At 45.5% G+C, this 23,559-nt stretch overlaps 1 protein-coding gene across 1 annotated transcript in view; it reads right to left on the reverse strand.

Moving 5' to 3' along the window:
• Positions 1 to 20,548, reverse strand: part of PPP1R13B (protein phosphatase 1 regulatory subunit 13B) — a 60,041-nt gene extending 39,493 nt beyond the window's left edge. The window contains exon 1 of the mRNA XM_081138002.1: positions 20,477 to 20,548. Coding sequence (XP_080994128.1) covers positions 20,477 to 20,485 — 9 coding nt within the window. The 5' untranslated portion in view covers positions 20,486 to 20,548. The remainder of the gene's footprint in view (positions 1 to 20,476) is intronic.
• Positions 20,549 to 23,559: the final 3,011 nt, after the last annotated feature.

A 23,559-nucleotide genomic window follows, 5' to 3' on the forward strand; every position in this document is an offset into this window, starting at 1 on the left:
AAGGGAACCAGAACGAAGAGTCATGCATTCTTCTAAATAACCAACTATAAAGGTTATCTCACTAAAACTATATAAATGGCCGAGCTGGCGTGGCTCAACAGTTGAGCATCAACCTATGATCCAGATAATCACAATTTGATTCCCAGTCAGGGCACATGCCTGGGTTCCGGGCTCCATCGCCAGCAGGGGGTGTGCAGAAGGCAGCCGACCAATGACTCTCATCATTGATGTTTCTATCTTTCTCTCTCCCCCTCTCCCTTTCTCTCTCTGACATCAATAAAGATATAAAAAAAAATTTTCTTAAACCTACATAAATGGTCTAATTAAATTTTCTTGACCTTTCAAAAATTTAACTTAGGTGTACCAACAATTCTCAGAATAAGACTTCCTTTTTCTACATATTTCTTTGTAAAATTCAAGATAATATATTCCTATCTGTATTTTTTTAAAAAACATATCTACTCCTAGGTACATACCTAAGAGAATTAAGACATGTCTACACAAAAACCTGAACACAAATGTTTACAGAGGCATTATTTATAACAGCCAAAATGTGAAAACAGCACAAACTGATGAATGGATAAACAAAATTCAGTACATCTATCTATACAATGAAATATTACTTGCTCATAAAAAGGAATGAAGAAAATGCTACAACACGAATGAACCTTAGCAACATTATCTACGTGAAAGAAGCCCAATACAAAAAAGGTCACATATTGTCTGATTCCATATGCACGGGAGGTCCAGAACAGGCAAACCCATAGGGAAAGAAGGTAGGGTAGTGGTTTCCAGAGGCTGTGAACTATAGACCAATAAAGTTGTTTAAAAAACAAACCTAGCACCCGGCCGGGCGTGGCTCAGCGGATGAGCGTTGACGTGGGATCCAGGCGATCGCGGTTCGGTTCCCAGTCAGGGCACATGCCCGGGTTGCGGGCTCGATCAATGACTCTCTCATCATTGATGTTTCCATCTCTCTCTCTCCCTCTCCTTTCCTCTCTCTGAAATCAATAAAGATATTAAAAAACAAAAACAAACCTAGCTATGCCATTCAACTTATATAATCAGCAGAGTACTTTTCCCAATGAAAACAACTTTAAATGAACATAATTTCTTTGTATATATTTTCCTTTCTCAAGTAATAAACATTTGCAGTTGTACTAGTCTTGTTTTACCATGTCTGTTAATACCAAAAGTTGAGTACTAATCCTTTTTCCAGCAAGAAACAAGGCTTAAAACAAAGATAATTAGCAAAAATTATATCTCTGAAAGAGCGCCTTAATACAGAGATTTTCAACCTTTTTCATCTCATGATGCACATTAACTACTAAAATTCTGCGGCACATCAAAAAATAGGTGTAATTTTGATTCATTCACCCTGGATGGCTACTGTTGTACTGGATGTTGTCATTTTTTTATCTGACAACCTAAGGGAAAAGAGGTCAGTGCCCCTGATTAAATAGTGAGGTGCTGCATGTTTTAAAGAGTCTGTGAGCCCTGGCCGGTGTGGCTCAGGTGGTTGAGCTTCCTCCTACGCACCAAAAGGTCACCAGTTCAATTCCCAGTCAGGACACATACCCAGGTTTTGGGTTCTATCTCTAGTTGGAGTGCCTATGGGAGGCAACTGACTGATGTTTCTCTCTCTCTCTCTCCTGCTCTCTAAAAAAAGAAATCAATAAAAATATATTTAAACATTTTTTTAAAATAATAAAAATAAAAATTATGCAGCACACCGGCTGAAAATCACTGCCTTAATGTAACCATGTGTATAGATCCACCACAATAGATACTATTTGTCTGATACAAAATCAGAATGCAGTCCTGGCTGGGTAGCTTGGTTAGAATGCTGTCCAGATATGCCAAGGTTAGGGTTCGATCCAAGGTCAGGACACATACAAGAATCAACCAATGAATGCCTAAATAAGTGGAACAATAAAATCAATGTTTCTCTCTCTCTCTCTCTCTGAAAAAAAATCAGTAAAATTTTTAAAAAATCAGAATACAATTTACAAAGGAAAAGCACCCCTATCGTTTTACAAATGACTCTGTTCCTTTTCTTTTCAGATGTAAGCCAACGCTTGAAAACCAGGATGCAACTTTGAACTCACTTATAATGCTCTGAGTTATCATTCTCAAAATGTCTCTCATCTTTAGAAAACTAAGTGAAACTAAAGTGTGGAAAACAAAAGTCCGAGTGTCCGCAGATTACCTGTGCCATTTACAAAGGAAAAATACTTAAAGAGACGTCCCTTAGGCCTTGTGGCATCTAAATTCAGGCACTAATGACATGAGCCATGATAAGACATACTAATGAAACAAGACAGACCACCATTGTTCGGGCAGGGACACTGGGTAGATAAAGTTTCATGTAATTAGGTGAGTTCCACGGGAGAGAACGTTCAGTGTTCCCATTGTACAACAACTGTAACCAGAATCCAAAAATCATTATGAAAAAGAAAACGAAACATTAATTTACTAATCTCCATACAGAACCTATCATAAAAAAGACTTGCCTAAGCTCTGTTAGCAACTTGAAAAAGTAAAACCTCAAAGCTTTTAAATAAGTTTTCACAGTAAGTGGCTTATTCATATTTTATGCTTAGGAAAATTGCTGGTTGGAGGTAAGGTACGTACAGCGCTACAAATTTTTCTTTTTTTTCAAATTCTGCTAGTATTGACACATATATATACTTTTTAAAAAATATATCTTTATTGATTTCAGAGAGAGGAAAGGAGAGGGAGAGAGAGATAGAAACATCAATGATGAGAGAGTCATTGATCAGCTGCCTCCTGCACGCCCCCGACTGGGGATCGAGCCCAAAACCTGGGCATTTGCCCTGATCAGGAATCAAACCCAGATTGCCTGGATCCTAGGTTGATGTTCAACCGTTGAGCCACACCCAGCAGGGCTAGTATTGACATATTTTAAATGTCTAAAATCAGAATGAAGTCTGTAACAAGATACTTAACATCAAAGGACTTTTACAATTTATTAATCATGAAAATAGCTATTATTTCATTGCTCACTGTGTTGCATACCCACATTGTATCACTGAACTCTCCCCAGAGGCTGTTGAGGGAGGTGCTGGGATGATCCCGCAGACAGACTCAAGGACTGCCCAAGGTCACCTGACTAAGAAGTGCCAGAGTGTCTGACCCAAAAGTGTCTGGCTCCAAAGCTTAAATTTCTACTCCAACAGCTCAGGAACAAAACAGTGCTTAAATTCATGATCACTTAAAAAAACACATACCAAAAAACCCCCACAAAATACAAAACCACACAGCTATTCAAGTTCTTCAACCTTATATAGGAAACTATAAGAAACAAAATTATAGTATCTTTATCCAAAAGTTTCAGATAGGAACATAAACTCAAACTATTTTTTTTATAATGGAAGAACCCACTTTACACATACAATGTATACACACCTTTGAAAAGTAAAACATTGTAAGTATGAATATAAAAGAGTAAATTAGGAGAGATTCATTATAAAATCCAAAGATGAATGCACTTAACAGTTGAGACAGACTCTGGGGGAAAAAATATCCTATTAAACAAAAGGAAATGGGAACTAGTGACTTCTCACTCTTATGAATTTACCTCTTTTCTGACCTGGCCTGAGTTCTGGGATTTGGTCTGCTCAGATACCAGAGAGCCTTTACAAAAACCTGTGTACAATTTGCTAAATTTCACCATTCCTTCTGAAGAGAGAACTATATATTCCATTACTTACTAAAACATTAGCTGCACCTGGCCGGTGTGGCTCAGTGGACAGTGTGTTGGCATGAGCACCAAAGGGTCTTGGGTTCAATTCCCAGTCAAGGACCCACACCTGGATTGCTAGTTCCATCCCCAGCCCCAGTCGGGACACGTGCTGGAGGCAACAGATCAATGTGTCTCTCTCACATTGATGTTTCTCTTTCTCTCTCTCTCCTTTCCTCTCTCCCTCTTTCCCTTCCACTTTCTCTAAGAATCAATGGGAAAAATATCCTCGGATGATGATTAACAACACAAAAGTGGTATGTTTCTGAAAGGGGGAAGAATGAACATTTTCTCAGTACCCACCAACCTCAGAGACCCCACTGGGGTGACTTCCAGATGACAGTTCTCTCTTCTTCCCTCTGGGACTCACATTTGGGCAAGTTCCCAGGGGTCATGCTTATTTTACATGCCCATCCCTTTTGCCATTGCTGACTCAACTCATGGAGACGGTTGACAAAAACGTCCTTTATTCCACAAGTATTTGCTGAGTACCTATTCTGTGCCAGGCACTGGAAGGGCAACACTGACCAAGCAGACAGGGTCCTCGCCCTCATGGGGGTTTTTGTTGATTACAATCTGGGAAAGAGACAAAGTAAATAGGTGGAACATAGAGCGTGATAGGTGGTAATGGACACTCTGGAGAAAAACCAAGCAGGCAAAGGACACTGGGGACAGGACACTTAATTTTAAATAAGGCAGTTACAAAAGGCCTCACTGCAAGAGGTGGCAGTGAGCTGGCAGACAGCTTGAAGGAAGAACACTGAGGCAAAGTGAACAAGTGCAAAGGCCCTGAGGCAGAATGAATGCCCGGTAAGAGTCAGAATCCATATGGAGTCAGCTTGGCTGGAATAGAGAAATCAGGGAGGGGAGAACAGGAGATGAGAGGTAAACTACTCATTGGGCTTTTACCCAGAGGAAGACTGGAAACCCTAGGAGGGTTCTAAACTAAGAAGTGGCATGTTTTAGCATAACAACTTATGGGCTTGCTCTGGCTGCTTTGTGGAGAAGAGACTGAGGGGGAAGGAGCACAGAAACAGGCAGACCCCTGAGGAGGCTAATAACAGTATAAGAGTCCAGGAGACAGTGAGAATCCTGGAGGGCGTGCAGAATAGGAGCTGGGTGGACTGTGAAAGAGGCTCTGATGAGACTTGCTGATGGACTTTACGTGGACTGTGAGAGAGAGGCTGTGCACAGGGAGGAGATGCCATGCCTGCTGCTAGGTCCCAGAGCTGTCCCAGTTCCTGCTCTACCTGAAGATTCAGTGGTTCACCTTTCCCTCCAGTGTCCTTCTCATAAATTTTCTTTTTTCTAAGATGTTAGAAAATAAGAGTTGGTTCCCACCACTTGCAAACAAAATGAACTCAAGTACTAAAATTATTACCATTTTACAAATGAGAAACCTGAAGTATAAAAAAGGTCCGGTGCTCATGGAGGCACCGTAGTTACTGGTAGTTCAGTTAAGATGTGAACACAATCCTCCTGGCTCCCAAGCTGTGCCTGCTACATCACACCACACAGCCTCCCAAGCCTTGAATGGTCCTCTACCTGCACACAGGTAGAGAGCTTAAAATCAAAACAAAACCTAACAGGGGCGGGGGTGGGGAGCAAAGGTCAGCAAGAACACATGCATCAGTCCCAGCAGTTCCGCAAGAGGCCTGAGGAGCAGGGCTGGCCTGCTGTGGAGAACCCCCCTCCTTTCCCTCCACTTCACTGGGTCAAGAGCCTCCGCAAACACAAGGCAGCCCCAGTCTGTACCAAGTTGAAAGCACTGGCTGTTTCTACCCAGAAGAGGAGAGAAAGTGGGGCTCAGACTGGCAGATCATCTTTCCCTTGGTCTTCTTGCCTTGCTACAGTGCCAGGTTTTCTTTCCCTGCTACAAAAATACTTAGCATATTATTATTGGCTCAGCACTCAGGAAGTTCTCACAATGATTTGTATTTTAACACAAAAATAAAATCTTGTGTTCCCTAAGGTAACATTCATACCAGTCCTATTAAAATCATCAAATTTGAGAGCACAGCCTATAGGTGTCTCGATTTCCCTCCCAATAGTCACTAAAGCTGTTTGAGGGGGGAAAAAAGATAAAATAATATTTTGGGGTAACTTGAGTTAAAGCAAATTTAAGCTTCTTAAATCTTAGAGTAGATGAGGCTTCTTAATCTTTTGTAAGTGTTCAACTCAATTAAAAGAGCTGTGCTGAGAGTTTCAAATCAAGGCTATCACAGAGATCAGTCAGCAAATCTTAGGGCCGAAGGAACCTCATCTAACCGAAGGAACCTCATCTAACTGACACTCTTTCCCCATTTTACAGATGAGAGAAGGAAATACTCTGTCAGGGTTAATAAATCTTATTAGTAACAAAACCAAGACTGAAATAAGGTCTCTTGATTCTCAGAGGGACAGGCTGGCTCCCTCTCAGCAGTTTATTTAGTTACATTGTTTACTTGATATTAAACGAGAAGGTCTGCAAAATGTTTAGCAAGAAGTCTGACATACAACATGCTCTCCAATCTGATTCCCTTTCTCTCTTATTTATTTAAATACCTGACAATTTTGGGCACTGAAAAGGTTAGGGGAAAAAGAAAACCAGGACTTTTAATATTATAGAAACGAACTAAAAGTAAGCCACAAAAGAGAACCATGAAATGAAATCGACACAGGAACACATGATCAAGTGCAAATTATAAACAGCTCTGAAAATATTATAAGGGGGCTCCATCAATATCAGTGGGATCCTGGAAAATGTAAGCTAAGCGACATCATTTTGTTAATAAAAAATCAGGCCAACGTATTCAGTTGGGATATAGGGACTGGGGGGACCCCCTCTGAGTGAAAAAGGAGCTGACAGTGGGGACAACAGGAAAAATCAAGATTGTATGGGCACCCCTATAAATCCTGCCTACTGAAAACTACACTGTTTCATCCATAAGGAAACAATCTACAGAGACAAGTACCATAAAGCAACAGATATTTTAAAAATCAAGTTTAAAGAGAGAATAAAAACGCAAAGAACAGATTTCTCTTTTTCTTTCATGAAAATTCATTCCAACTATCTACTTCACTGCAGATGAAAGGCAAGCCTTATAAGATGACCTATCGATACAACCCCAAAAGAATTATTTTCCAATCCTTTATCCAACAGGAACATGGGACAGAACTGGTATGACACCAAGTGAAAGAGGAAGGAGCACCATCCCCACCCCCATCTTACAGAGGGAGCAGCAGAGTCGAGAGGCTTGATGCCTTGCTCCGGGTCCACATCTAAACCCAAGAATGAGCCCTGGCCAGTGTTGCTCAGTTCGTTAGAGCGTCGTACTGATAGTCCAAGGTTGTGGGTTCGATCTCTAGTCAGGGCACATACAAGAAGCTACCAATGAATGCACAAATAAGCGAAACAACAAACTGATGTTTATCTCTCTCTCAAATCAATCAAAACATTTTTTATTTTATTTATTTTTATTTATTTTTAAAATATATCTTTATTGATTTCAGAGAGAGGAAAGAAGAGGGAGGGAGAGAGAGAAACATCAATGATGAGAGAGTCATTGATCGAGCCCGCAACCCGCGCATGTGCCCTGACTAGGAATCGAACCCCGATCGCCTGGATCCTAGGTCAACACTCAACTGCTGAGCCACGCCCGGCCGGGCAATCAATAAATTTTTTAGAGTCTAATAATAGAGGAAATTAAAACAGTCCCCCTAATGATCTACACGTTAAAGAACTGGTATGTGTCCTTTTTCTACACCACAAACTCTTTTCTTCTTACAGTGAGGAAGCATTAAGTAGAATGTTTTTTCAGTCAACACTGTATCTTGGGCATTTTTCCATGAGAACACACAGTTCTACTTCATTCTTTTTTCAGGTTATATATTATTTTCCTATATGGCCACACCACAATTCATTTAGAGGCCGGCATTGTTACTTTCACTTTACAGTTGAGGAGATAAGCTCCAACAGGTTGTGTAACTTGTCTAAGGTCACACAGTTAGTAAGGGGCAGGGGCAGGGCTGGAACCAGGCCAACCTGAGCCTGTGTCCCCAAACAGTCCTGCCCCACAATGTACTGTTCTGCATGTTTCCATCAACTAGACCATGAACCCCTTGAAGACAGTGGATTCGTGTCTTTAAGTCTCCGGTCACTAGCACTGCGCTGGCACATTATAAAAGTTAAATATTTGTTGTGTAAATACCTGCTGAATGTCACCTTTTCTGTACTACATTTATCTTCCCTACTATGCCATTCACATTTTTCATGATGCATATAGTGGGGGCACAAACGCCTGTTAAAACTATAGATCCAACACCCTGCACAGAACTGCCTCCCACTCTGAGCCTGGGTCACTCGGCTTCTCTGTCTCAGAATTCATGTGCAACTCCAGCCAGGAGCCTTGAGCTCCTTCTACAGGAGCTTCCCTGACAGAGGGCTCTGGCACAGAGGCCCCCCTATTCAGCCCTAACACACCAGCATAAGAAGTCAGCACTAGAAAGGATCTTAATCATTTGTCTGACCCCCTCTGCACTTTGCAGTAACTGTAAACCATGGTTCTGACAAACCAATAAGGCTTCACACCATAAGAAATTAAAAAATTCAAAACAAAAGTGTAAGGCAATTAAACGTAGATTATGCTAGGTACTATTTGGGGGAGGGGGGCGATATGAAGGCTGTGAGATTTTGCAAAGACCTAAATGTCTACTTGAGCCTCCAAAAAACGAAGAACCCCAAGTTTATAGTCTTGTCCTGCCTGATTCCATGGAACTACAGAATTTTCACCTCAGTAATCTCCAGCCCCATACTTCTCTGAATATGAGCCATACCTGCTAGAAACAGGTTCTTCTGTTGTATCGTTAGGCATAAAGCTTCAGATTAAGAAACTTTAGTAAGTTTTCACAAAACAAAAACAGTTGGTAAAACAAACACAAAAGTTCATTTTTCCATTAAATTTAGTCTTGGAACTTACTTTGACGTTACTACCAAAAGCACAAGCAACTACTATTACTGCTGTAACAATACCCCATTTTCCCTTCTAGTTACCCCATATACAAGCCTTAGTATCTAATTCCTAGCAGCTCTTCAAAAGGACTATTAGGACCTACTGGACCATATGCTTTGTTTGTTGACAATGATATTTGAAGATTTGTTCAATTCTAGAGACAACCACCTAAGATTATAAAGTGGGTTCTTGGGTTTGTTTCATGGCAAGACACTACAGCATAAAGGCACAAGAAGCCAAGACCCATCATAGAGCAAAGTTTTACCCTGTACATGACATAAATTGGACACATTTACAAAATCACTCATTCATTCATTTAGGAAAATGTTACTGAGCCTAACCTGGCCCTGAGGCACACACAACAGCCAACAAGACGGGCCCCATCCCTGCCCCCCTGAACCTGGGGATGAGACAGAGGAGAGACATCAGGAAACCAGAGAGGAAAACTGCAGAGTGCCATGGGATCCCACAGAAGGCTGCCTGCCCCAGACATCAGTGTCGGGAAAGACTTCCCAGAGGAAGCAGCACGTAGGCTGAGACTAAAGGAGTCGGCCATGGAGGGTGTGGAGACTGAGAGTGGGAACCAGGGATGGGCAGATTATGTTCCAAGTAGAAAGAATCCATTTAACTGTCCGTAGACCAGGCAGCAGGGTAAGGTTGCCAATCAGTGACAGATGAAAACAGCCCTGATTAAATACTCCCGCCCCCAATTAGGTACTGCTTTCTTCTGTCCCAAACATTTGACATTCAAATAACCACACCACAGTCTGGTTACGTTTCCAGCCAAGCTTCCCTCTGGAAGGTGATAAAGGACCTCCTCTTAAACGTCTTCCACTTGCTAGACAGTGATCTCTTTATATTTTGGTTTTATTTTTGATACTTTTCTATTCTACATACAAATAATATTAGAAGGTGAAACTCTCAAAATAATCCAGTGTGTAAAATATGCAGGTGGAAAAAAGTTAGACTAGGTAGTCACCCCAGACATAGTAGGACTGATAAAATATTTCAGAGAGAGTCATTTAATTATAACAGCACTAGTCATTACATGTTGATTAAGTCATTTTTTCAAATTTTTCCTAATTTTAATTATAATCCTAAATCCTTTAATTATTAATTACACTATTCCTGTGGTGGTTAAGCAGCCTCAGTGTTGCAGCAAACAAGAAAATTAATCACCCAAAGACATCAATTAGACAGTATCCTCACAAAATTACAATTTAACATTTTTTCTTTACCTGTGAAAACTTGTTCAATGCCTATCAGAAATTAAGCAGTCACCAAGGTAAGAATGTTTTTAAAATGTAGTACTGACACAAAACCATCTAACATTTTGGAAGAATAAATGTTTGGGGGATAATAGCACACATCTAATATTAAATGCCAAGCACTTTTATAGGTTCTGTATAGTACATATGAGAGGGTCACTAGCCACACGTGGCTATTGAGAACTGGAAGTGTGGCTAGTTCAAAGTAAGATGTGCTATTTGTGTAAAATATGTTCTGGAATGTGAAAGGTTTAGTATGAAAAAAAAAGAACACCTTAAAATATCTCACTAATAATGTTTTAATATTACCTATATGTTTAAATAATATTTTGGGTATAGTGAGTTAAATAAAATATATCATTAAAATTAATTTCACTTGTTTTTTCCCTTTTTACGTGGCTACTAGAAATTTTAAAATTGCATATGTGTCCCTGGCCAGTTTTGCTCAGTGGTTAGACCATTGGCCTGCGGACTGATGGGTCCTGATTTCAATCCTGGCCAAGGACACATACCTAGGTTGTAGGCTTGTCCCCAGCCCTGGTTGGGGAGCATGCAGGAGGCAACCAATCAATGTCTCTCTCTCACATCAATGTTTCTCCCTCTCTCTCTAAAAAAGCAATGGAAAAAAATTTCCTCAGGTGAGGATTAAAAATAAACAAACAAATAAAATGTATGTGTGGCTCACATGTTTCTACTGGACAGAACTCATCTAAAACATGCCCAGCTGCTGTCCACATTGTTGATATTATTTACTCTTTTCTTGTGACTCAGTCATCATGAGGAACTTCAACTACCACCCTGTGTGTAGTCTGTAATTGTGACATCTTTGGTGTCGACTGAGGTCAGGCCCTCAGACCTCAGACCACAACCTCAGGCTGCGCTTAAAGCTGTGTCTTCTGTGGTTTCCATCAGTCTGTCTGCCCACAACTACACCCCTCTAGCAACCTCGGGTGCAGCGTCTAAAGATGTAGAAGCCAGGTAAATTAGAATTGTGCAACATGGAAGAAAGGTCAAGTAAGGGCTGAAAAGGTTCTCCTAACAAACTGGCTTCAGTGCCAGACTCTCTGACAACATTCTGACTGCTCGGAGGCTCTCTTCTGCCTCAACTACCCTAACAGAGTCCTCTAGTTGACTCCAGACACCTACCATCAACTTTAACTTAGAAATGAAGCACTTCACAACTCAGCTGAAAATCCTCTAACAGTAATTTCAGTTTGAAGAGATGAAAAAGTTGAGATGGATGGTGGTGCTAGTTGCTGAACAACGCGAATGTACTTAATGCCACAGAACTGTACACTAAAAAATAGTTACAATGGTAAATTTTATGTTAGTTATATTTTACCACAATTTAAAAAACAACCTTCAAGAGTTTCATATCTTTCTCAGGATCAAGTTCAAACTCTTAGGCAGGTCATACATAGCTCTCAGAACCTCCCCCTTGCTTCATCTGGCCTATGGTCCCAGCACTCTCCCTCACATCATGGGGAATCATGCCTCAATGCCTACACATGTTAAACCTCCACCTAACAGCCCTTCCCTATCACCTCCTTCTTATCCTTCTCAGCTCCACTCCAACGTTACCTCCTCAGTGAAAATTCTAGACATCCCAAGAAGGCTCCCATCACCACTGTGCCCCAGCTACAACTTGACCTGTCATCCTTGCAATCCTTACCTCTAGGAATGGCATTGTTTTGTTCTTGGGATTGTGGCCCACTGGGAGCTCACCGAGAGCAGGGGCTGTGCCCAGTCCCAGCACAGATGCGGGATCTCAGTGATGTACCCTAAATGCCCGTTGAGGCCAGTCAGTAAACAAGTCCTTACTGGATGCCCACTAGAGGCAGGCAATGTCCTGAGCACTGGGGATACTGCAATGGGAAAAAACCAAGCCCTGCTTCCATAGAGCTTCCACAAATAAATGCCAGGTGAACATAAGCACCATAAAAAGAAATGAAGCCCAGTAAGGGGAGGGGCATTTTGTACAAAGTAGCGGGGAGGGTGTCATCTAGGTAGAGACCAGAAAGAAGGGGTGAGCTTTCCAGCTCTCAGATACGAGTGATTCCACAAGTGATAAACTACCGAGCTGTGGTCTGCATAATAAAAGGTACTAGAAAGAGAAGGCAAACCTTAATTTCTAAGGAAAGCAAGCCATTCCCTCTCTGTGCTATCAACTTGACCGGTCACCACCGGGCTCCTCAGCGTGGAGAACGTAAGCAGGACCTCAGTGGTGAAGGGCACTTATGATCTTTCTAACTGAATCCCGTCCCCCATGAAGCCTTGCGGTTGCCGGACAAAACTCAGGAAGAACAAACGTTCATTGAGAGTTTATTCTGTATCTTAACAGAATGCTCTGAGCACTTGTTCACAACAACTTTTAGAAACATTCTGTTATTAAATCCATTTTAAAGAGGAAAATAAGGCACAAAGAGGTTAAATAACATTTCCAAGATCACAGAGCTAGTAAGTGGCAAAGACAGAATTTGAAATCAGGCAGTTTGGCTCCAGAGTCTGAGCTGATAACCACTATGCCATACCTTTTCACTTTTCTTAATTTTTTTATTTTTAAAAAATATATCTTTATTGATTTCAGAGAGAGGAAGGGAGAGGGAGGGAGATAGAAACATCAATGATGAGAGACAGTCATTAATCAGCTGCCTCCTGCACGCCCCCAACTGGGGATGAAGCTCACAACCCGGCCATGTGCCCCCACCGGGAATTGAATTGCTATCTTCTGGATCCTAGGTCGACACTCAACCGCTGAGCCACACCCGGCCCAGCCAGTTTTCTTTAAATATATTTTGATTTCAGAGAGAGGAAGGGAGAGGAAGAGAGATAGAAATATCAATGAGTCACTGATCGACTGCCTCCTGCACACCCCCTGCTAGAGATCGAGCCCACAACCCAGGCACGTGCCCTGATCAGGAATGAAACCACGATCTCCTACATCATAAGTCAACTGCTGAGCCACAGTGGCTGGGCCCATTTCACATTTTTATTTCCTATCACAAAATACTCTTTATTCCTATTGTAGGGCTTTTTTCCCTGTTAATCCTAAAATTGTCAAATTTTATTTAATCTTTCTTCATATTTTGACCAAACTTCACTTCTCATTTCTAGTTCTATCACATAAATCTTTCTATACTTAAATCACTTGTGAGGTTAACTATTATTTACTGATATTACTTTCAAGACAGACAGAGAGAAACAAACATAAGCATGCAAGAGAGTAAAAAGCAGAACACAAACTATCGATGCAGAGACATAGATTACGCTACTATAAAAAGTGTGCGTGCGTACAAACTGTGCCAGGGGCTGGGAGCACAATGCTGCGGGAGGCCCAGGCCAGCCACTGATGAGGAAGCCTGGCCTAGTGGGGCCTCAGGGTGGGGCTGATATGCAAACTGACAAGTACAAGAGATGACGTGTGTGGTAGGCCACAGATGCCCAGGCAGCAATCTAAAGCACCAAAAACACATTAAAAACCACTTAATATACGGCACGTGATTTTTCTTACTTGCCATATTTAAGTAAAGATTTAAGATTAAGATTTAAGAGTAATGTCTTTCGGGATCTAGCAGGCACCTCAAGCTCAACAGTCAAAAATAAAGCTCACTCTTCCCCACAGAGCCCTATAAATCTGATCCTTCTCAAGTGTTCTCTCTCCTGGTTAAAGGAAAAACAAGCCTGGCTGCTGAAGCCATAAACTCATATCCTCAACTCCAGCCGCTGCACTTCCTTCCTTTTTCTCAACCACAAACACATTCACATGTGGGCACACTCACTCACACGTACGCACAGTTGCCGGCAATCACACTCACCAGCACTCACCCTCACTCACATTCGCTTCATTAGATCTGTTTTACCTCCTTCTGACAGGGTCCTTCTCTTCTCCTTCAGGTCAAGTCGGGCCTGCACCAACTGGTCTCCTGACTGCTCGGCCTGTTTCTTCTTAATCTCCCTCACTCCACAGTCTACCCTCCCCTGGTGCCAGGATTCCCTCATGCAAATCTGGCTGCCTCACTCCATTTTTTAAAAAAGTTTGGTGGTTTCTGATCACCCACAGGATCAAATGCTAACCCTCTTATAGAGCATGTGTGCAGGTGCACACACCGCTCTTCACAAATGAATCCAACACGACTTTCCATATCATATCTTCCTTCACTCAACAAATCATCATTGAACACCAACTATGTGTCCAGTCATTGGGATAGGCACTGGTGGTAAACACCAAATAAAAAGAGACAGCACCTACCCTCGTAAAACTAATAGTCAGGATAAGAAACAGACATTAATCAAACAGTCACACAAACAATGTTTAAGACTGCAACTATGCCAAGTACTGCAAAGACACACCAGGCAAAATATTCTGAAATCAGATCGTGGCAATGGTGTACAACCTTGTAAACACACTTAAAAAGGCTGAATTATAGACAATGAAAGGTGCATTTTATGGTATGTGAATTACACACACACACACACACACACACACACACACACACATTTTCCTCCTAAAGAAAAAGACACACCAGGTTGAATGCCTCCATTGGTGGATTTGGCCAAGGAAAAGATGGTGAAAGCTTTCCAGAGGAAATGAAACTTATTATAACTAACACTTATTGAGCATTTACTATACAACAGGCACGTTTCCCTTTAATAATCCATCTGACCATCCTAACAACTCTACAAGGTCACCATTATTATCCACAGCTTTGAAACAAGGAACTTCACCCATGGTCAGAGAGCTAATAAATATCACCATTTATTCACACCTAAGCCAACTGACTCTTACCTGCTACAGTGAAGTTGCCTAGGCAATGCCTGCTACTCGGAATTACTTACAATACAGCAAGTAAACCACTGTTTCATTTCTTCCGGTACAAATTTCTTTCTGTGTCCTTTGTCTTTACCACAGCCTATAAGGCCCTACAGGATCCTACACCATCCCCCTACTACCACCCCTTTCGACTGCACCTCCTCTATTCTTTCCCTCACATACTCTGCTCCAGCCACCCAGGCTCCTTGTGTTTCTCCAGTATGCTGGGCACACTCCTACCATGGGGCCTTTGCATTTGCTTGAGCTATAATTACAATCACAACATGTTATAAATCATGATTCTGCCCCACCTTCAGTTAACATGTGGTCTAGATACACTAACAATGCCACTAGCAAGATTCTGTATTGAACTGCATACGTAATATTTCAAGTGCCACTTATTAATTTTAGTCAAAACTACCTTTTTCCAAGTCTTTCATTGTCCTGTGTGATGTCACAGGCAAAGGTTTCTATTTTACAAAATCCATTAAAAGCACGTTTTGCTTACCAATTAGTATGATCAACAGCCATCTTTGCAGTAGAAGAAAACAAAGCAACCAAGCAAGAAGTGTACCAACAGAAATTGACCACCATCATTGCTCCATCAGCCTAGAACCATAGTTTGTGAAATAACTATGGCAACAGCACTTCAATGCACCAACCCCACCAAACTTTTACTGAAAAGCTATTGCCCATCTGTGCAAACAAACACAAAAAAAGCACGCTGATCCAGTTATATAACCTCAATACAATAACCTGGGGATAGTTTTAAGTTCCTATCCTGCTAAAAAAAAAAAAATCCCAAGTAACTCTTAGCATCTATACTAGCATAGTCTGTTCCAAGTAGGACGCTAGCTGAGAAAGGAAAGACACATTTAACACACTGACATTTAAAACAGAGTTGTCCCTCAAGATGGTGAAAACTATCACTTTTTATGAAAATGATTCTCCTTGGGATTCTTTTAAGTAGTAAGCTTCATCTGAGCTGAGCATAAGGGGAAAAATGTAGCCAAACTCAAATTACTAGCACCTCTAGCAACATGCCTTGACTACAACAAACTCCTTCTAAGTGACTGGCACAGAGGCTAGGAGCAAAGGCTAAGTGACTGGCACAGAGGCTAGGAGCAAAGGCTTTTGAGAGAGTTTGTTTTCAAACTTTGTTTGACCACTGACTAGCCCGAGGACCTTAGCCAAGTTTCTTTAGCTCTTGAGCCTCAGTCTCCATAAAAATGCAGACACCACCACAAAACCTGTGACAGTGCCATAGCACATGACAAATGCCATTCACTGAGTGCTCACTACTACTAAACTGCATTGTAGGATGTAAAACAGCTGCAAAACTTTACAGCTGTACTTAATATTATAGCCTTTAGAAGAATTATCCATATAGACTATTGTTAACTTCAATAAAACTAATAATAAAGCTTTTATATACACATCTTTGTATAATCAAGGGTTTGTTTTTCCTTTTATGAATTTTTGGGCAGTCCAAAGGCTAGACATAGTTTTATTATTTTAAATGGCAATATTATGTTTATAATTTTTTTTAAAAAAAATTAAGTTGTTTTTTTTTTAAAAAACAAAAAAACTCCAGTCTTTGTTTTGTTTACTGAATTAGGCTATAAATTCAAGCTTTTCAGGTGACTTAATTATTAATTAACAATAATAGTGAACATCTACTGAGCTCTTCCTACTGCTCTATCATACAAAGATACTTGGGCAACTTACTGTAAGAGGCTGCCAAAGCAACGTATGTCAGTGCCTCAATCTTTGAGGTAGCCAACATGAATATTATTGACCTTCATGAAAGTATCTGTTATATATCAAGTTTGGGACCAACCATAACCACTTGGTAGTCACCAGGACCAACTCATTTTACAGATGTGAAACTAAGGCCCACAGAATATAAGTCCAAAGGTCACACAGTTACTAACAAGAGAGGACTAGAAGCTAATCTCCCTACTTCCAGCTCATTGTTTTAGCAATTATATGACAGGTGATGGTTTAAAAAGATAAAGACCTATTCCAATACCTCCAAATGTTTCAACATAGTTTGGAAGACAGTGAACACCTGAAATAAGTAAATGTTTGTTTAATGAGAGTTAAATATTAAGCACAAAATAATGTAACCCACGGCCTATAGTACACAGGGCTCCTGAGACAGAGGAGTGGAATTGGCTAGTCGCAGTGCGTGATGTCTACTGGAGGTAAGGAGTCCCACAGCTAACATAACCAAAACACTACCACCAGAGTGCCTTTCTTATGAATACGACACATTTCAGAAGCATACTACCTCCTTCACTCAAGTTAACATTCCTTTGGAAGAGTAAAACGTATCCTTAGCACCATTACCCAAATATAATTCACCTACGCACAAAAGTTAGGAGCGAGCTGCAAATGCTCACTCCTTTCCAAAAAGAATGATGCTTATGATCACAACTGTTTTGATCCTTTAATGCTCTGAATCAGGCTCTTTTTATTAAAATGCTTATTTCTATCAAAGTTCTCCAGGTATAGCCTAAATGCTTTCAGGCCCAGATCTTAGGGACAAGACAACAAATACTTTTTAAAATATTGCCCGCTTGTTTCTTGGGGAGAAAAGGTGAATAACTACAGATGATAGCATGCAAAACTAGTCTGATAAGGGAAAATTCCAAAATATCACTGTTTAACAGTAGATAGTCATGGAACTCTATGTAAGGGGCAAACTGAAGACTTCTACAAAGACTTTAATGTGTCAGATGAGAACATAGGTGTTTTCCCGTTTATTCTCAACAGCTGAGAGACTGGGTGCTGCAGTAAACCACGTGATCAATTCAAAATCACCACGGACACTACACCCTAATTACCAGTTCTCAAATAAACTAAAATATACTCTAAACCTGTGTTGCTCGATGTGGTAGCCACTAAACACACATGGCTACTAAGCAACTGAAATGTGCTGGTCTGAGCTGAGATGTGCTATAAGCGTAAAACTTCACACTGGATTCATACTAGGTTTCAATGATTTAGTACAAAAAAAGTAAAATATCACAATAAATGTTTCATATGATTATTTTTGATATAATGAGTTAACAAAAGATATTATTTTTAAAATACCACCCTTTTAAAGGTAGTTACTAGAAAATTTAAAATTGAGTTTGTGTGGCTCCCTTTACATTCCCATTGGAAGTGCTGCGCTCTACAAACTATGCAAAAATATGATCCAATCTTGCTTCAATGATTCATCATGATGCTGAACACCAAATACTCAATAAAGGACAAAAACCTTATTCACACCTCGGGTATGTAGTTTAAGATGTTATCAAGTGAGAATTGCATGTTATTAAAACTCCTATTACATTTACAATCAACCCTGGCTGTGTTAACAGAGGAAGGGCTCAATCCCACAAGTAGTATTTTTAGGGATTGAGAAGGAAACACAAAAGTTAAAGGCCACAAAGAGGAACTAAGAGAAATACTACCTGTTTTTCTAGAAGGCATTTTAAATCAAAAGCAGAGTGTTTAAAATAGTTAACAGATCTATCTCTTTTTAAAAAGCAGTACTTGATTATTTTGAGTATCATGAAGAAATTTCCCAAATGCTACCTAAGCCAGCTTCTTTAAAAAGGAAACCTGGTAATACAATGCAGAGACTGAAACCAACCATGTGGAATAGAGGTAAAATGCCTGAATGTACCACGTGAAAAATAAAAACCAAGTGGTTTTTTAAACAGGATATTTAGAATTAAACATTATGCAATGATAAAAATCAGTCAAAAATTTGTAGATATCCTTGAATATTGTTATAGTATAATAAATACATCAGTCCACTCTTACAGGTTTAACTAAAACTGCTTTCAAAATTCCAAAACACCATAATGCCTGTTCCAAATTCAGCCAGTGAGAATTAGGGAGGGAACAGTTTCCAAACACCTCATCTTGCAGAGGGTAAAATTAGAAATCGACACTCCAGAGCCACGCTGACAGTAATAAACATCTGCATGGCACTCTGGAGGGCACTTTTTGGACACATCATTCTGTTTGACTGTAGGCACGGCCCACGGACACTGGTATGTTTTCATCCCTACCAAATTCCTGGCGGGGAGGCCTTGACTTGTTCAAGGTCACATAGCTAAAAAGTAGCAGAACCAGTACTTGAATCTGAATCTTCTGATGCTCATCCAATTCTCCTTCCATTACAAGACAAATCATTCATTGAAAACCGAATGTTGAGAAACAAAACACTCCCTGATGCCAAAGAAGGATCTAAGGATCAACCGGGTCAAACCTTAAGATGCTGCAAACAGGATGTGCTGGCATCGGTTCAAAAGGGGGAAGAGATTATCCAAAGAGGAAACGACTTGGAAGATCAGGGGGGAAATCTAATCTAAATGTCCTTGGGTGCAGCATTGCAGAAAATCAGGGTTCAAGCAGAAAATGCTTGTGGTTTTCAATGCAGAGACTGTAGGTTAAAAGTGATTTTGCTGTTACTTTACTATGTGTTTGAGTATTTTACTTCATAAACAGGCACTCAGAAAACCAATCCAGCCTTCTGGGTCCCCCCCCTAAGTCCTACATTTTCCCCCCTATGTCATGACATTTATTTCACAAAAACCCTGATTAGAGGATTATAATTCAGCACCCGTGGCTGTTTAGGGGAAGGGAAGGGAAGGGAAGAGGTCGGGCGGGAGGTGGGATGCAATGGCCAGTGTCCCCTGCCCAGCAGGACGCATCCTGGAGGGCAGGACAAAGGCGGCGCCACCGCCGGGGGACCTCGCTCCGCCTCCGCAGCGCGGTGACAGCGGCCGGGAGCGCACCGCGGAGACCACAGCCGCAGGACAAGGGACTCCCGGGCGGCTCTGCAGGCCCACTCCTAGGTGGGCTCCTGCGCGCGGCAGCCCCAGAACCGGGGGCACCGGGACCCGACCCACCCCCACCCCTCGGTGGGCTCCTGCGCGCGGCAGCCCCAGAAGCGGGAGCACCGGGGCCCAAACCCACCCCTAGGTGGGCTCCTGAACACGGCAGCCCCAGAACCGGGGCACCGGGGCCCAAACCCACCCCTAGGTGGGCTCCTGCGCGCGGCAGCCCCAGAACCGGGGGCACCGGGACCCGACCCACCCCCACCCCTAGGTGGGCTCCTGCGCGCGGCAGCCCCAGAACCGGGGGCACCGGGACCCGACCCAACCCCTAGGTGGGCTCCTGCGCGCGGCAGCCCCAGAACCGGGGCACCGGGAGACGCGGCCGCAGCGCGGGAGCACGGCCGGGCCCCCGCCGCGGGCGCCGGGACGCGAGCGCGGCGCGTTTCAGGGGGTCAGAGGCGCCTCAGCCCCGCACCTGGGCGAGCGCCGCGCAGCCCCCGCCTCGAGCCTAAGCCGCCAGCACGGGCGGAAAATGACGGCCCCGGCTTCGCCCCCCGCCCCCTCCCGGCAGGAAGGGCTGCGGCCGAGGGGGCGCCGCCGGCCCCGGCCCCGGCCCCGCCCGCCCCGCGCTGACAGCCCGCGACCCGCCGCCCGCCCGCCCGGGGTCGCCGGGCCCGGCGCACCCACCGGGCCACTTCCTTCCCGACCCGCCGGCCGGCCTCGAGCGGGGCCGGGCGGGGAGCGCGGGAGGAAGGCTGCCTGGCGCGCGGCCCGCGGAGGAAGCCGCCGCCGCCCGCACCCACCGGCATCATCGCGACGCGGGTCCGCGACTCCCTCCGCTGCCTGACAGGACGCTCGGCGCCGCGCCCGCCGCGCCCGCCGCTCCGGCCGCCCTCACAGGCCGCGCGCCGCCGCCGCGCCCCCGGGCCCTCCGCGGCGAGGCGGCGGGTGCGGCGGGCTGCGGAGCCCGGCCGGCTTGTCGCGGCCGCCGGCGCGCTGCGTCGCTGTCCCGGGACCCGCCGTCGCCGCCGCCGCCCGCCGCAGCCGCCGCCGCCGCCACCCGAGCGCCTCGCGCCGCCCGCCCGCGGGCGCTCTCCTCAGCCCCTGCAGGCCACGCCCCCAGCACGTCGCCCCCGCACGGGGCCCGTCGCCGCCTGCGATTGGCCCGAGGGAGGCAGGGGCGGGGACGGGGCGGGGCTTCCAGGCTCCGCCCACCGGCTCGCTCTCGGCCGCGGCCAGGTGCGAGCGCGCCCGTGCGCGTCCGCGCGCCCGGGGGGAGGGGCGGGCACGCTGCGGACGCCCGGCCCCGCCCTGCGTGGCGGCGCGTGGGCTCCAGGCCGCGGGGGACCGGACCCCGGGCTCCCCGAGACCTCGGGCGTGGGAAAACGGGGGCCCGAGGGGGGAGGGCCCGGCCGGGACCCCGCCGCGAAGGCCGAGACTCGAACCGCGGGCTCCCAGAGGCCGGCGGGGGGCGGGGCGCGCCCGCGCCTGACCGCCGCCTGACCCCCAGCTCCCCGCGGGGCTGCGGGCGCGGAGCTCGGGCCCGGGGGCGTGGGTGCGCCCGGAACCACCCACGTGACCCGCGCCGCGTGGCTCAGGCCGAACCCCCGGGGAGCCCGGTGCCCGGCCCTGGACAGCTGATCGCCCCACCGCGCGTGCCCTGCGCCCTAGCCCGCGGGCCTTCCAGAGCGTGGGTCAGCGCCCCAGGCTTGGCCTTCACGCAGGCGGTGCCCCGGCCTAGAGTGCCCATGCCCCCCGTGCCAGCCTGTGCCCCCTGTGCCAGCCTGTGCCCACCTGTGCCAGCCTGTGCCCTCCGGTGCCCACCTATGCCCGCTGGTGCCTGCATCCTTCCCGCTCGACCGCCCCGGGCAGGGTCCGGTCCTCATCTCTACGCTCCAGGTCTCAGCCCTGTCTCCCGTGTCACCCTTTCCTCTGGCCTGACTGCCTGAGCGAGAGACCTGGGCGGGACCACCCTGTGCCCAGAGCCCAGCGCAGGGCATGGCGCAAACCAGGGAAGGGCTGACAGGCGGGCACGCATCCTCTCTGCGCCCTCCGCAGTGTGCCAGGCCCTTGATCCCTGGTGGGCTCCACAGGCACCACTGAAACGGCCACCAGCACCCAGAACGTGGAGGTCTGTGTATGGCCCCCAACCCCAAAGGCCATAAACCGCCGTGGGAAGCGCCCAGTTCCTTGGAGAAGGCAGGTGGTCAGGGTCCCCGGACCCTGTCTGCTCCTCCTAAGAGGCTGCGGCTGCTGGGTGGGGCTGGGGAGCACAGAGGGAGGAGGCCAGGGAGAAACCACTGTGCGCCTCCTGGGGAGCCACCCTGTTCTTCAGGGGCCACGGGGTGTGTGTGTGCGCGCAGCTGAGAGCGGAGACCTGCGGGTTACACAGACATTGCCTCTGCCGTGTAGGACCGTGCAAGCCGCATCTCCCCGTGTGTCAGTTTGCCCATCTCTAATGGGTGTTTACAGAAATGATAGTGCCTGCCTCATTGGATTTGGTAGCTGCTCCGTGAATAGCCGTGTCCTGTCATGAGCAAGCAGGCTTCGTGATCAATGTCCCCGGGAGAGGGATCACCCAGGGACTCTTGAATTTATACACAGAGGGTGGGCATCAGTAGCTAGGGACATCTCTTCTGGGAGCAGGGGTTGGAGATAAGAGAAAGCTCTAGGTAATGGGAGAATCAGGCAGGGACTCGAGAGACCCAGGTCCTCGTTCCAGCTCTGCTTCTGACTCCCCATGTGGCCCTAGGGACCTGCACCTCTTCTATGGGTCTCGGTTTCCCCATGTGTAACCAGAGAGGGGTTAGATGCCATGACACCCCCCCAAAGGCCTTCCAGCTCTGACTTGTCATGAAGGGGCCCCCATCCTTGCTGGCCCACTAAGCCAGGCAAGGGACAGGCCTTGCCAGGGTACTGCAGAGAAGTACCACCTGGGGTGAAGTGATCAAAATGAGCCACTCTTCCTGAGAAGAGGAGCCTTCGACAGGGAGGTCCCACCCTTGCCTGCAGGATTTGTGGGCAGGGACAGTGGCAGCTACCCCACCCTCGCGTCAGGGTCCCCTCTGTCTTCCAGGCAGGCACCCACTTGAGACCAGGCTGGTCAGTGGCTCCCCAGCTGCTGCTCCTCCCCACCACCCTGCTGCAAACGCCTAGCGTCAGGCCATATCCCTATCGCCTGGCATCTAGACCAAGGGTGTTCATCACTGGCCTCCCTGCCCTAACCTCCTCCACGCCCGAACCATCCCACACACTGACATAATTAGGTCAGGCATACGCACTCCTGCCCTGCATTGTTTTTCTGTGTCTCCCTACCACCCAGACTAATGTTCACAAGAGGCCCTGTGATGGTGGGATATGAACGTAGGGGGGTAGAAGACGTCCAGGTTGTTCAGAGATGCACCCTGGCATATGGGAGGCGGCTGGAATTTGCTTTAAAACAGCTCAGCAAGTGGGAGAGAGAGCGAGGCAGGGAGGGCTAGCTGAGGCCTACACAGCAAATTCTTGATAACTGTTGATTACAGGTGATGGGTATACGGAGTGCATTGTATTTTTCTCTCTACTGAGTATGTTTGAACTATTTTGTATTAAAATGATCAAATGGTTTTAAAGGAAATAAGGCCATTTGGGGAGAAAATCAGTATAGATTCACATTTGCATAAAGGAATTTTTTTTTTTTGAGAGTGCATTTATTAAAGCTGGGGACAGGGAAACAGGGAAGGGCTTGGGACAGAAGAGGCAACAGGAGAGCCCAGGTGGGGTGGCTTTGGGTCTAGAAACGTCATGGGAAAGAAGTGAGTCAGGGCGGGGCTGCTGTCAGGTCCCTGGAGAGCCAGAGAAAAGGGGGCCTTGGAGACAGGTTCGGGAGGTTAGCCTGGGACAAGCT

The sequence above is a fragment of the Miniopterus schreibersii genome, assembly GCF_964146895.1.
Source record: "Miniopterus schreibersii genome assembly, chromosome: 1".
Taxonomy (NCBI): Eukaryota; Metazoa; Chordata; class Mammalia; order Chiroptera; family Miniopteridae; genus Miniopterus; species Miniopterus schreibersii.